This window comes from Portunus trituberculatus, chromosome 28 (assembly GCF_017591435.1).
Source record: "Portunus trituberculatus isolate SZX2019 chromosome 28, ASM1759143v1, whole genome shotgun sequence".
Classification (NCBI taxonomy): domain Eukaryota; kingdom Metazoa; phylum Arthropoda; class Malacostraca; order Decapoda; family Portunidae; genus Portunus; species Portunus trituberculatus.
In genome coordinates, this window is record NC_059282.1 from 5,157,270 (window position 1) to 5,169,769 (window position 12,500).

Below are 12,500 nucleotides of genomic sequence, written 5' to 3' on the forward strand. Positions count from 1 at the left end.
TCTTTCCTTTTCATTCTTGTATCTCTCTCTCTCTCTCTCTCTCTCTCTCTCTCTCTCTCTCTCTCTCTCTCTCTCTCTCTCTCTCTCTCTCTCTCTCTCTCTCTCTCTCTCTCTCTCTCTCTCTCTCTCTCTCTCTCTCTCTCTGTGTGTGTGTGTGTGTGTGTGTGTGTGTGTGTGTGTGTGTGTGTGTGTGTGTGTGTGTCTTAATTAATGCATGTGCACGACCTAATATTTCTTTCTCCTTAGGTCTACTTTGGAGTTCCACGGGTGTGTCAACGGCGTTCACAAAAGGTAGGCCTAAATTAATTGTTCGCCTGATTATTTAGCTATTCTCACCTTTAATTATCTCACTTTTATTTAGGTAAGAATCTTTTTTTTTTCTTCAGTGTCTCTTTTTTTTATTTTCTTTCAGTTTTTATGAATTTTATAGGCCTAAATTTATGACCCATCTGATGATTTACCTATTTCACATCTTTATTTAATTATTTTCCCCATTATCTCACGTTTATTAAGTTGAGAATCCCATTTTTTCTTATTTTTTTCCTCTTTTCTGTTTTTCTCTCCTTTTCTATAATTTTGTAGGCCTAAATTAATGACTCACCTGATGGTTTACCTATTCTCACCTTCATTTAATTATTTTTCCCATTATCATGTTTATTTATGTAAGAATCCCATTTTTTCTTCAGTGACCCTCGTTTTTGTTTTTCTTCCCGTTTTCTTTTATTAAATAGGCCTAAAGTTATGACTCCACTGATTATTTACTTATTCTCACCTTTATTTAATTATTTTTTCCTTCACGTTTATTTAAGTAAGAATCCCATTATTTTTATCTTCAGTGTCTCTGTTTTTCTTCCCGTTTTCTTTGATTAATTGTAAGTTTAAAGAAAGTTAGATGGAGGAGTGCAAGTTTTCCTTTTTTTTTCTCTTCTGCTGTTGTTTTTCTGCTTCGTTCCTTTAATTAGCTCTAAGTTCCCAGACACACGCAGGTAAGACAGGTGTGTTGGGGTATACCTGTTTCCTTATCCTTTTTCAATCAAATACAATAGTTTTTCATGTTTTTCTATTGTGGTTTTGTTATATTTAATTTCAAAGAAGCTCTAGGAGGGAAAATTATCTTCTTTATCTATCTACATCTGCTAAATAGAATGGTGAAGTCCAGGCAGAAGTGAGTGAAATAACATCTATAGTGGTTTAACTTGGTGAAACTTTAATATCGTTGGAAGGTTAGCCATCTTTGCCTATCTAGTTTACTTTTTTTCCTTTATTTTTGTTTCGTTTCTTTCATTAGTTCCCAAACACACAGGTAAGGCAGGTGTGTTGGTGTGTGCTTGTCCGTTCCAATCAAATGTAATAGTTTTCTGATATCTTGCTATCGTGGTATTGTGTCAGATTTCAAAGGAGCACTAGAAGAGGAAATCACCTTCTTTACCCATCTTCATCTGTCAAAAAGATTGGTCAAGTCGAATCAAAAGTAAAGGAAACGTAATCTTGAATGGTGAAGTCGAGGAAGAAATGGAGGAAAAATGATCTAGAGTGGTTTAACCGGGTAAAGTCTTAATGAAGTTGAAAAGAGCACTGGGAGAGTAAATCGTCTTCATTATTCATCTTCATCTATTAAAAAAAAACTGAACTCCAGGCATTAGTGAAGGGAAAGGGATCTAGAGTGGTACCCGTTAAATACACGACAGAAAACGATGCCTGGCGAGGTTTTCTGTGGAGGATTGAGTGGGTGAGTGATGTATTTTGGCTCAGTGCACAGGAAAGGAACCGAGAGAGCGAGACGGAACGAGAAACGAGTCAAAACGAGACCACTTAGGCTTCCTCCTCGATGATGTATCACGGAACCCTTCATCACCATCATCGTCATCATCATAGCATTATTCTGCCACTTACACACAACCTTTCACCTTCACTTCCTTTCATTATCTTCCCTTCCTCCTCCTCTTCCTCCTCTTTAGCTTCCTGACCTTGAGGTAGTTAGCGATCTGGGTTAGTAAGGGAGGCAGGCACTGGTTTCCTCCTTCCCTCACTCTTTCCCTACTTCTCTCCCTCCTTCCCTCCTTCCCTTCCCTTCCCTCCCTCCTAGTTTCCGTCTCGCCGTCGCCACATCCGTAAAAATTTATGTTTCCTGGTCAGTAATTGTTCTGCGGGTTGCCTTCTTACCCCAGGCTCTTCCCTCTTCCTCTTTTTGTTCTTCCTTTTTCTTCCTTCCCTCTTCCTGTTCTCTTTTTCTTCCTCCTTCGTGTTTTTACTGTATTTTCCTTCCTTCAGTCTCTCTCTCTCTCTCTCTCTCTCTCTCTCTCTCTCTCTCTCTCTCTCTCTCTCTCTCTCTCTCTCTCTCTCTCTCTCTCTCTCTCTCTCTCTCTCTCTCTCTCTCTCTGTTATCTTTATTGAGTTTTGTGCCGGTTCTGTGTGTGTGTGTGTGTGTGTGTGTGTGTGTGTGTGTGTGTGTGTGTGTGTGTGTGTGTGTGTGTGTGTACTCCGCCTGCGGATATCCTGCCCAGCCCCGCCCATGTGTACCCATTGTGTGTAACTTTATGTACACACACACACACACACACACACACACACACACACACACACACAGGTGGACTCTTTCGGTTAGGTGTGGGCGTGGAAGAACCATTAGCAGGTGAAGGAGGAGGAGGAGGAGGAGGAGAGGAGGAGGAGGAGGAGGAGGAGGAGGAGGAGGGATGGAGAGATAGATGGTGAAAGAGAAAAATGGGACAGAGAAAAGGAAAGATGCAGTAGTAGTAGTAGTAGTAGTAGTAGTAGTAGTAGTAGTAGTAGTAGTAGTAGTAGTAGTAGTAGTAGTAGTAGTAGTAGTAGTAGTAGTAGTAGTAGTAGTAGTAGTAGTAGTAGTAGTAGTAGTAGTAGTAGTAGTAGTAGTAGTAGTAGTAGTAGTAGTAGTTTTGTTTATCATGCATGTAATACTAGTTTACTCTTCCTCGTATACAAGTTAGGAGTGTGGTCTAGGAAGTGTGTGTGTGTGTGTGTGTGTGTGTGTGTGTGTGTGTGTGTGTGTGTGTGTGTGTGTGTGTGTGTGTGTGTGTGTTCTTGTTTATCTTCTTCCATTTTGAGAAGTTAAGGAAGAAAGTAAAATCGTGGCATGATAGAAGAAGAGAAGGAGGAAGAGGAAGAAGAGGAGGAGGAGGAAGAAGAGGAGGAGGAGGAAGAAGAGGAAGAGAAGTGGAAAACCAATGGAAAGTTTTAGAGACGAAGCGGAAATCAAGTTAATGTAAGTGTGTAGAGAGAGAGAGAGAGAGAGAGAGAGAGAGAGAGAGAGAGAGAGAGAGAGAGACTTGTTTTTTCCTTTCTTTTTCTTTTTTTTTCCTCACACAGGTCCGGTCCAACTTACCTTACTTTCACCCCACGACCTACCTGCCTTAACGCCTCCTCCCTCCCCACACCTTATCTCCCCTCTCCCCTCCCCTCTCCTCCCCTCACACCGCTAAAGGGGAGAGGGGTGACTGGGTCTTTTAGGGAGAAAAAATAACACGTGTGGCATTTCTCTCTTAAAAAAAATAGGTTATAGGAAGATGTAATGGAGGTTATAGTGTAGGTCAAGGTTAGGGTAGGTTAGGTTAGGTGAGGTTAGTTGAGGTGAGGTGAGGTTAGGTTAGGTAAGGTAAGGTTAGGTTAGGTTAGGTTAGGTAAGGTTAGGTTAGGTTAGGTGAGGTGAGGTGAGGTGAGGTGAGGTTAGGTTAGGTTAGGTTAGGTAAGGTTAGGTTAGGTAAGGTTAAGTTTTGGTTAGTTAATTTTTATATTGTTGAAAATCCCTTAAGGTAATATAGAATAGCTCCTGTAGAATATAGTAAGATAAGATAAAGATTCGGATAAAAGGAATATAAAGTAAGAAAATGATCCGTTAGATTAAGTTCAATTAGATAAAGTTTTAAGAGATTAAATTGACTCTGGTTATATCACACAGGTTTCATAAGTATTGTAAAGTAAAAATATAAGGTAAAACTGAATTAAAATAAGTCTGGCTAGGTTTAATTAGGTTACAATTAAATAAGGTCACATCACGTATTGTTCGTAAGTAAAGGTAATGTAAGGTTAGATTGAATTAGAATAGGTAAGATGAGCCAGACAGCATTAGGATAAGTTAGGCAAGGTTAGGGGAAGTTAAACGGAAGGCAGAGCAGGTCATGAAGATCAGAAGGCAGGTCAGGACAGGTCGAAGGAGCTTGAAAGTTGGCAGGGGCCCAGATTTTAAGTTACTGATGGTGGTGGTGGTGATGGTGGTGGTGGTGATGCTGGCGCCATGACTCCACCAGCACCACTTCCACCACCACTAGCATCCACTTTATTGATCCTGCAGTGGTAGTGGTAGTGGTAGGGGTAGTAGTAGTAGTAGTAGCAGTAGTAGTAGTAGTAGTAGTAGTAGTAGTAGTAGTAGTAGTAGTAGTAGTAGTAGTAGTAGTAGTAGTAGTAGTAGTAGTAGTAACCTAATACTACTACCTAACCTACTACTACTACTACTACTACTACTACTACTACTACTACTACAACTACTACTACTTGTTTTTGTTATCCTTTATTATTGAGAGGGAAAGACAAACAGATTAGGAGAGAAAAAAATGGAGATAAAGGAGGAGAAACTGTCTGTGCTGATGGAGAGATGGAGAGAAGAGGGAGGAGTGGAGATAATAATGGAGGAGAGTATGGAGGCTGGAGAGAGAAAGGAGGAGGAGGAGGAGGAGGAGGAGGAGGAGGAGGAGGAGTTTGGTATCGACACAGAAGCTGACCTAGAGAAGAGGAGGAGGAGGAGGAGGAGGAGGAGGAGGAGGAGGAGGAGGAGGAGGTAAGGGGGTGATTCATGACTACCCTCCTAGCATTGCCCAGAGCAGAACACACACACACACACACACACACACACACACACACACACACACACACACACACACACACACACACACACACAGTCCCGTAAAAATAGCGGATCAGTCTCGTTTATTGTTTGTTTGTGTGTTTTTCTGACTGAGATTCTTTTAATTGTGTGTGTGTGTGTGTGTATGTGTGTGTGTGTGTGTGTGTGTGTGTGTGTGTGTGTGTGTTTAGCTGGCTCCTTATATGATAGCTGTAACTCTCTCTCTCTCTCTCTCTCTCTCTCTCTCTCTCTCTCTCTCTCTCTCTCTCTCTCTCTCTCTCTCTCTCTCTCTCTCTCTCTACTCATAATTAGTCTCCATTTTCTCTCAGCTTGAAAGAAAACGGGAGCCTGGTTGTGGCGGATGCATGACATGGTTTTCTTGTTACTCTTTATTTTCCTGTTTTGTTTCTTTTCCTACTGTTTTTTCTGACTTTTTTCTCACTTTCTTCATTTATACAAGCAGGAGGAGGAAGAGGAGGAGGAGGAGGAGGAGGAGGAGGAGGAGGAATGAAAGTACAGAAGGAAGAGGAGGACGAGGAGGAATAGTAGGAAGACATGGAAGAATAGGAGGAGGAAGAGGAAGACGAGGAAAAGGAGGAGGAGGAGGAGGAGGAGGAGGAGGAGGAGGAAATGAAAGGAAGGAAAGGAGATGAGATGATAAATTAGGAGAAAGTAGAAGAGAAAAGAAAACGTAAACAAGAACTTGAAAATCGTGCCTCTCTCTCTCTCTCTCTCTCTCTCTCTCTCTCTCTCTCTCTCTCTCTCTCTCTCTCTCTCTCTCTCTCTCTCTCTCTCTCTCTCTCTCTCTCTGTGTGTGTGTCTGCGTGTGTGTGGTGCAGGTAACAAGGGCGTGGGGAATGTACGCACGGCAGTCACACACCCACGGACACTCACCCACGCCCATTGTGGTGCCAGGTGTGAGAGGGCACGCCCCCGCCCACGGCTGCTGAAGGCTACCTGTCTATTGAACGAGGTGGTGATGGTAGTGGTTGTGGTTGTTGTAATAGTTGTGATAGTAGTAGTAGTAGTAGTAGTGGTTGTTGTTGTATTAGTATTAGTAGTAGTAATAGTAGTTATAGCGATAGTTGAATAGTAGTTGTAGTAGCAGTAGCAGTATGATAAGTAGTAGTAGTAGTAGTAGTAGCAGTAGTAGTAGTAGTAGTAATAGCAGTAGTTATACAAATATATAAATCAAAAGAAGAAGAAGAGGAGGAGGAGGAGGAATGGGGAGGGGGGATCAAGGAATACTACGGACATTATCTTCTCCTCCTCCTCCTCCTCCTCCTCCTCCTCCTCCTCCTCCTCCTCCTCCTCCTCCTTTAGTGACGGTGAAAGTTGCAAACCTAAAACAGTCATTAACATTATCTACACCTTATATAGTTTGTATGGTAGCTGTGAGGAGGAGGAGGAGGAAGAAGAGAAGGGAAGGGAAGGGGGTTGCCAAGTCGTGGGGGGTTGGAGGAGGAGGAGGAGGAGGAGGAGGAGGAGGAGGAGGAGGAGGAGGAGAGTGGGGGGGGAGTGAAGAGGTTTGGATAGCTTGTTGGCCTCACTTCTCCTTTGGTCTCCGTTGTGATCGGTGTGTGCGCTCTCTCTCTCTCTCTCTCTCTCTCTCTCTCTCTCTCTCTCTCTCTCTCTCTCTGTGCTAATCAGAAAAATAGTGCTGCCGTGAAGTGCTGTGTTGTGTTTCGCTGTGTTACTGTGTGTTACTGCGTGTGTTACTGTGTTTACATGTGTGGAGGGACTGGCAGCAACACACACCTGCCCTCCCCTGTGCTGTGTCAGTGTGCAGGTGTGCTGAAGTGTGCTGGGGTGTGTTGGACAGGTGTGAGGTGTGTTTGATAAGCGCACACCTGTTTCAAAGCGTTTCTCGAGCTCTGAGTAGTGCAGTGTTGGTGGTGGTGGTGGTGGTGGTGTTTGTCACAGGTGTTTTGCAAGTCGCCTGTTTCCTGTATATGACAACACCTGTACTGGAAAAAGTGTTCAATGTGTGTTTTTATTATTATTATTATTATTTTTGTTGTTTTTATTATTTTTATTATATTTGTTGTTGTTGTTGATTTTTGTTTGTGGTACGAGTTTTATCTTTTTTTTTTTGGTGGTGGTGATGGTGGTAGTCGTAAACCTCCTCTCTCTCTCTCTCTCTCTCTCTCTCTCTCTCTCTCTCTCTCTCTCTCTCTCTCTGGGCTTTCCATCTCTCTTTTCCTTTTGTTCATTTCTTTTCCTTTTTTTCTCTCCTTTTTACCATCACTAATCCCATTCCATCCTTTCTCTCTCCTCTCCTCCTCTCTCCCTTTCTCTTCCCTCTCCTCCTCCTTCTCTTCTTCCCTTTCTCTCCCCTTTCCTCCCTTTCTCTCCCCTCTCCCCCTCCTCCTCTTCCCCTTCCTCCCTTTCTCTCCTCCCTCCTCCTCCTCCCTTCATCTCCAGCACCTCCCATCTCTGTACCCTTTTCCCTCTCCCCTCTCCCCACTCCCCTCTCCCCTTCCCCCCCCGTCTCACGCCAGCCGCGCAAAGGTGCCTTGTTGAGAAAAACTTGCTTATTTGAGGCCACTCTTGTTCTGTTTTGGAGTGAGAGGGAAACTGTGAGAGGGGAGAGGAGGAGGGAGATGATGATGATGATGATGATAGTGATGATGATGGTGATGATTTTGCCTTGTTATGTTTTGTCTCGTTTTCTCTTACTGTCCCTCCTTGTGCCTCCTCCTCCTCCTCCTCCTCCTCCTCCTCCTCCTCCTCCTCCTCCTCCTCCTCCCTAACAAGCCAGTTCAAAAGTCGTATGACAAGCTTGTTAAGAAAGTTTGTTTTATAAATAGATACGTAAAAGCGTGTGTGTGTGTGTGTGTGTGTGTGTGTGTGTGTGTGTGTGTGTGTGTGTGTGTGTGTGTAGATGCACATTCATACATACATGAATAGAAGAGAGGATGGAAAACATGGATGGTAAGATGAAGAGAGGAGGAGGAGGAGGAGGAGGAGGAAAGAAGGGCTTCATATTGTGGTTTTAATTATCTCCTTAGGCAACTTCCTTCCTTCTTTCCTTCCTTCCTTCCTTCTTTCCTTCCTTCCTTCCTTCCTTCCATCCATCTATCCTTCTTTCCTTCCTTCCATCCATCCATTCTTCTTGGTTTCTTTCTTCTTCCATCTTCTCTGTTGTGTGTGTGTGTGTGTGTGTGTGTGTGTGTGTGTGTGTGTGTGTGTGTGGTCCATACTAGTGTCTGTCTCCACTTGTCTCCACCTTTTTTTTTCTCTCTCTGACTTACCTGTCCCTCAACTTATAGGTAAACTCTCTCTCTCTCTCTCTCTCTCTCTCTCTCTCTCTCTCTCTCTCTCTCTCTCTCTCTCTCTCTCTCTCTCTCTCTCTCTCTCTCTCTCTCTCTCTCTCTCTCTCTCTCTGCAATTAACACCTGGTCTTTCTGAGGAACACCTGTCTTTGGTAACTTCCGCTTCAGGTAACTTCTCCCCTCCTCTTCCCCTTCCTCCTCTTCCTCCTCTTCCCTTCCTCCCCCTCTCCCTCCCATCCTCGCCTCCTCTTCCCTTCTTCCCTTCCCACCTCCGGCCAGGTGATGGAGGAAAGGAGGAAAGAAGAAGAGAGAGAGAGAGAGAGAGAGAGAGAGAGAGAGAGAGAGAGAGAGAGGTTAGGAAGAAGAGAAGGAAAACAGTGCTGTAGGAATAGATTAAATAAAGGAGGGAATAGAGGAGTAGGAGGAGGAGCAGTAGTAGTAGTAGTAGTAGTAGTAGTAGTAGTAGTAGTAGTAGTAGTAGTAGGAGGAGGAGGAGGAGGAGGAGGAAGAGAAGGAGAGAGTAGGAAGAGTAACGGAGAAAGGACTAAATGCCAGGATATCTGAAGGATCTGACGAAGGAGGAATAACGGAGGAGGAGGAGGAGGAGGAGAGGAGGAGGAGGAGGAAGAGGAGGAGGAGGGCTTTGAGAGGAAGATGAAGGCTTAGAATCTGTAATGGCTTAGTTGGAAGAGGAAAACGAGGAATATTAGATAACACATGAGAGAGAGAGAGAGAGAGAGAGAGAGAGAGAGAGAGAGAGAGAGAGAGAGAGAGGTAACATTCCCTATCTACACCTTTAGCATGTTCCAAATAAAACCATACCCCCTCCTTTCTCTCTCTCTCTCTCTCTCTCTCTCTCTCTCTCTCTCTCTCTCTCTCTCTCTCTCTCTCTCATGTCCGGGAGATAATGTGGTTGTTTGCGTATAATTATTTTCCAAGGTTGCATATTCTGGACATTTTTCTTTATTTTTCAACATTTCTTTGTATCTGAGACAATGGTTTGTGGGAGAGAGGAGGAGGAGGAGGAGGAGGAGGAGGATAACATTCTCTCTCTCTCTCTCTCTCTCTCTCTCTCTCTCTCTCTCTCTCTCTCTCTCTCTCTCTCTCTCTCTCTCTCTCTCTCTCTCTCTCTCTCCATCAATTAAAGAAAACGAGACGAAGATAATGTTAAAATGTTCTGTGCAGTTGAAAAAAAAATGACGAACGAAATTAAAAGGAAAAATATATTAGTAATGATTTTTAATAGTTGCGTTACCAAAATGTTTCGTCCCTCTTTGTTCCTGCTCAGGTGAACATCAGTGGCCAGGTTAATGAGTAAGAAACACCTGAGCTCTTGTCACACAGGTAGGAGGAGGAGGAGGAGGAAGAGGAAGAGGGAGAGGAAGAGGGGAAAGAGAGCGTAGCAAAGTTAGAGAAGGAAGAGGAGGAGGAGGAGGAAGAGGAAGAGGAGATAGGGAAAGAAGATGGGGGAAAAAAGATAGCGGGGATGGATAACAGATGTACTTTGCTTGAGAGAGAGAGAGAGAGAGAGAGAGAGAGAGAGAGAGAGAGAGAGAGAGAGAGAGAGAGAGAGATGCAAGGATGGAGGAAAGATAAGGGAGAGAGGAGGAGACAGTGAGCAGCGGTAGTGTGTGTGACGGAGGTGAGGGTGGAGGTGTGCGTTGGAGTGGCGGGGGGGGGGAAATCAAGGTGTTTTTTGGGGGAAGTGAGTAGGGGGGAGGGGGGTCGCTTGTTTTGAGTTACCTGTCTTTCCGTGAGAACAGGTGAGGAAGAGGATGTGGAGTAAGGAGCGGGAGTGGAGAGTGTGAGAGGAGGAGAGTGGATGAAGGATGGATGGAAGGAGGTGGAGAGGCAAGGGGGATTAGTGCAGCATTCACGCATCACACGGGGCGTTCAGCAGCAGCAGCAGCAACAGCAGCAACAGCAGCAGCTCACATGACGCAGTGGTTCTGGGAAGAGGCGGGTAAAGGGTGCAGATAAAGGGCTGTGTGTCGATAAGTAGCATTGATAACTGGTGCGTGGAGGGGGGAGTCTTGGGGCAGGGTGGAGGAGGGTCGGGATGTGGTGGAGAGGCGCCATTGATAGCAGGTTCGTGATAGCTGCTTGTGGCACTGCAGTGTGTGTGTCCTGCCTGGCGTCCCTGGCGTCCCCGGCGTCCCCAAGGGTGTGTGGCCTCCCTGTGCCTTGCTGGGGACTGTGACGTGACGCAGAGGAAGTGACGCGGTGTGCGTGTGGGAAGGTTTTCCTAAAGGCCTTGACGTTGAAAATACAGTGTTGGAAGCCTTCGCCGTGCCTTAGGGCAGTGTGTGTGTGTGTGTGTGTGTGTGTGTGGCACCAGCGGCTAGTGCCAGGGAGTGACAGGCAGTTTTCAGACGTTTAGTGGCATTGATGGATGAGTGCCCGAACGGCGCCTCGCCCCTGGAACCCCAGGCTGATGTGTGTGTCCCCAGGTGTCTTTGAGGCGAGTGGCGGGAGGGGCAAAATGACCCCCGTGATGGACGTCGCCCCCCCGCCCCTGCGGGAGCCCCTGCAGGACTACTTCAGGCCGCCCCGCGCCGCCTCGGCCCATCGCCACGACCCTTCGGCCACGGCGCCGCCAGCGCGCCGCAGGAGTCACCAGGAGGAACAGACTAGTTATCTAATACGCTCGGGGCGCCACACTGACCCACCGCCGCGCCGCACCAAGTCCTCCGTCACCCTCCGCCCACCGGAGTTCCTAAGAGCGCGGGACTTTCGTGAGACGCTCAGTCCGTGTGGGCGTGATGGGCGCGACGTGGATGGATGGGCGTGGGAGCCCCTCAGCATGCGGGAGGCGCTGCAGGGGCCTCACGTGCCCTTCAGGTTCTGTCCAACCCTCGCCGCCTGCCACATCCCCAGGGCCTCCGTCAGGGTGTCCAGGAAGCACCACAGGTAAGGAATAATTGGGTGGTGACGGCGGCGGCGGTAGCGGCTGCTGCTGCTGCTGCTGCTGCAGGAACCACTTGACGTAATCATCTTGCGTTCAGCCTTCAGGGTCGAAGTAAAGGACACGTCCCTCCTGTACCTCCCTCCCTCCTCCTCCCTCATTACAAGCCTCCCAGATTCCTGCCAGTCCTCACACTTTTCTCGCCGTCCCTGCATCTCTCAGTCTCATTTCCCCTCCCTTTGTCCTTATCTCCCCCTCCCTGCCTCCCTTCCCTCCCTCTTTCTTCCTCCCTCGGCGTCCTTCATCCCCGCCGCCTGCATTTCTGAGAGGTAACTGTCCTGCAGGGGAAATATGCGGTGATTTACCTTAACCTTACCGCGCTGGCTGGCTCCTCTCGTTGTCAGTCTTGCCTATAGTTACGGTGGTCCGGGGTTCGACTCTTGTTCTACCTAATCTTTTTTTTTTACTGCTTTTTTATTGGAATTTGTATTGATTCTCTCTCTCTCTCTCTCTCTCTCTCTCTCTCTCTCTCTCTCTCTCTCTCTCTCTCTCTCTCTCTCTCTCTCTCTTAATCATTCTGCCCTTCTTTATTTTCCTTCTCTTCTGTACGTGCTGTTATCGGTCATCTCCTCCTCCTCCTCCTCCTCCTCCTCCTCCTCCTCCTCCTCCTCCTCCTCCTCCTCCTCCTCCTCCTCCTCCTCCTCCTCGGTTAACGGGATCACAGATTGCTCCTCAAACTCGTGATGAGGTAATTAGTTGTTGGGTGAGATTGAGACAGGTGAGCTGGGAAGGTGATGAAGGTGACGCGGTGTTGAAGGTGATGAAGGTGGTGACAGGTGAGGGAAGGTGATGAGGTGTCTCCATACATTACGTTTTCTATGTGTAGCTCTTAGAAAACGAAGATGGGGTTGGGAAAATGAATTATGAAGATGAACGTGAAGAGGAATGAAAGAATTAGTGATGAGTGATATAGAAAATGGAGGAGAAGGAGGAGGAGGACTAGGAGGTGGTGGTGGTGGTGGTGGTGGTGGTGGTGGTTGTGGTGGTGGTGGTGGTGGTGGTGATGATGAAGGTTTAAATTGTTTTTCCTCTTTCTTGTAACTGCATTTATTGTTTGGTTAATTAGCGAAGTAGATGATTATGAGAGAGAGAGAGAGAGAGAGAGAGAGAGAGAGAGAGAGAGGACTACAATCTCTCATTATCCTTGACTTTAGCACTTATCAGATTCTCCACCTACACATCATCCACCCACACACTCATCCACTTACTCCACCACCACCACCACCACCACCACCACCACCACCATATCTAACTTAATTTACACTAATTCACTTAGACATCCACTCATTTTGATCACCACCACAATCACCACCAAATTAAATGCTCATCCGTATCTCCTCCTCCTCCTCCTCCTCCTCCAGTTTCTTTTTTTCTTTCCTTCCTTCCT

The 12,500-nt window shown here is 46.3% G+C and overlaps 1 protein-coding gene across 4 annotated transcripts in view; it reads left to right on the forward strand.

The window, feature by feature from the left end:
• The window catches only part of LOC123509991 (IQ motif and SEC7 domain-containing protein 1-like), a 186,231-nt gene that overhangs the window by 47,630 nt on the left and 126,101 nt on the right, over positions 1-12,500 (forward strand). For 3 of the 4 annotated variants that reach the window (XM_045264641.1, XM_045264649.1, XM_045264648.1), the window contains exon 3: positions 247-291. In XM_045264641.1, the coding sequence (XP_045120576.1) occupies positions 247-291 (45 nt within the window). Of the gene's footprint in view, positions 1-246; positions 292-10,244; positions 11,059-12,500 lie in introns of those variants that run through there. The other variant, XM_045264640.1, reaches the window with a different exon arrangement.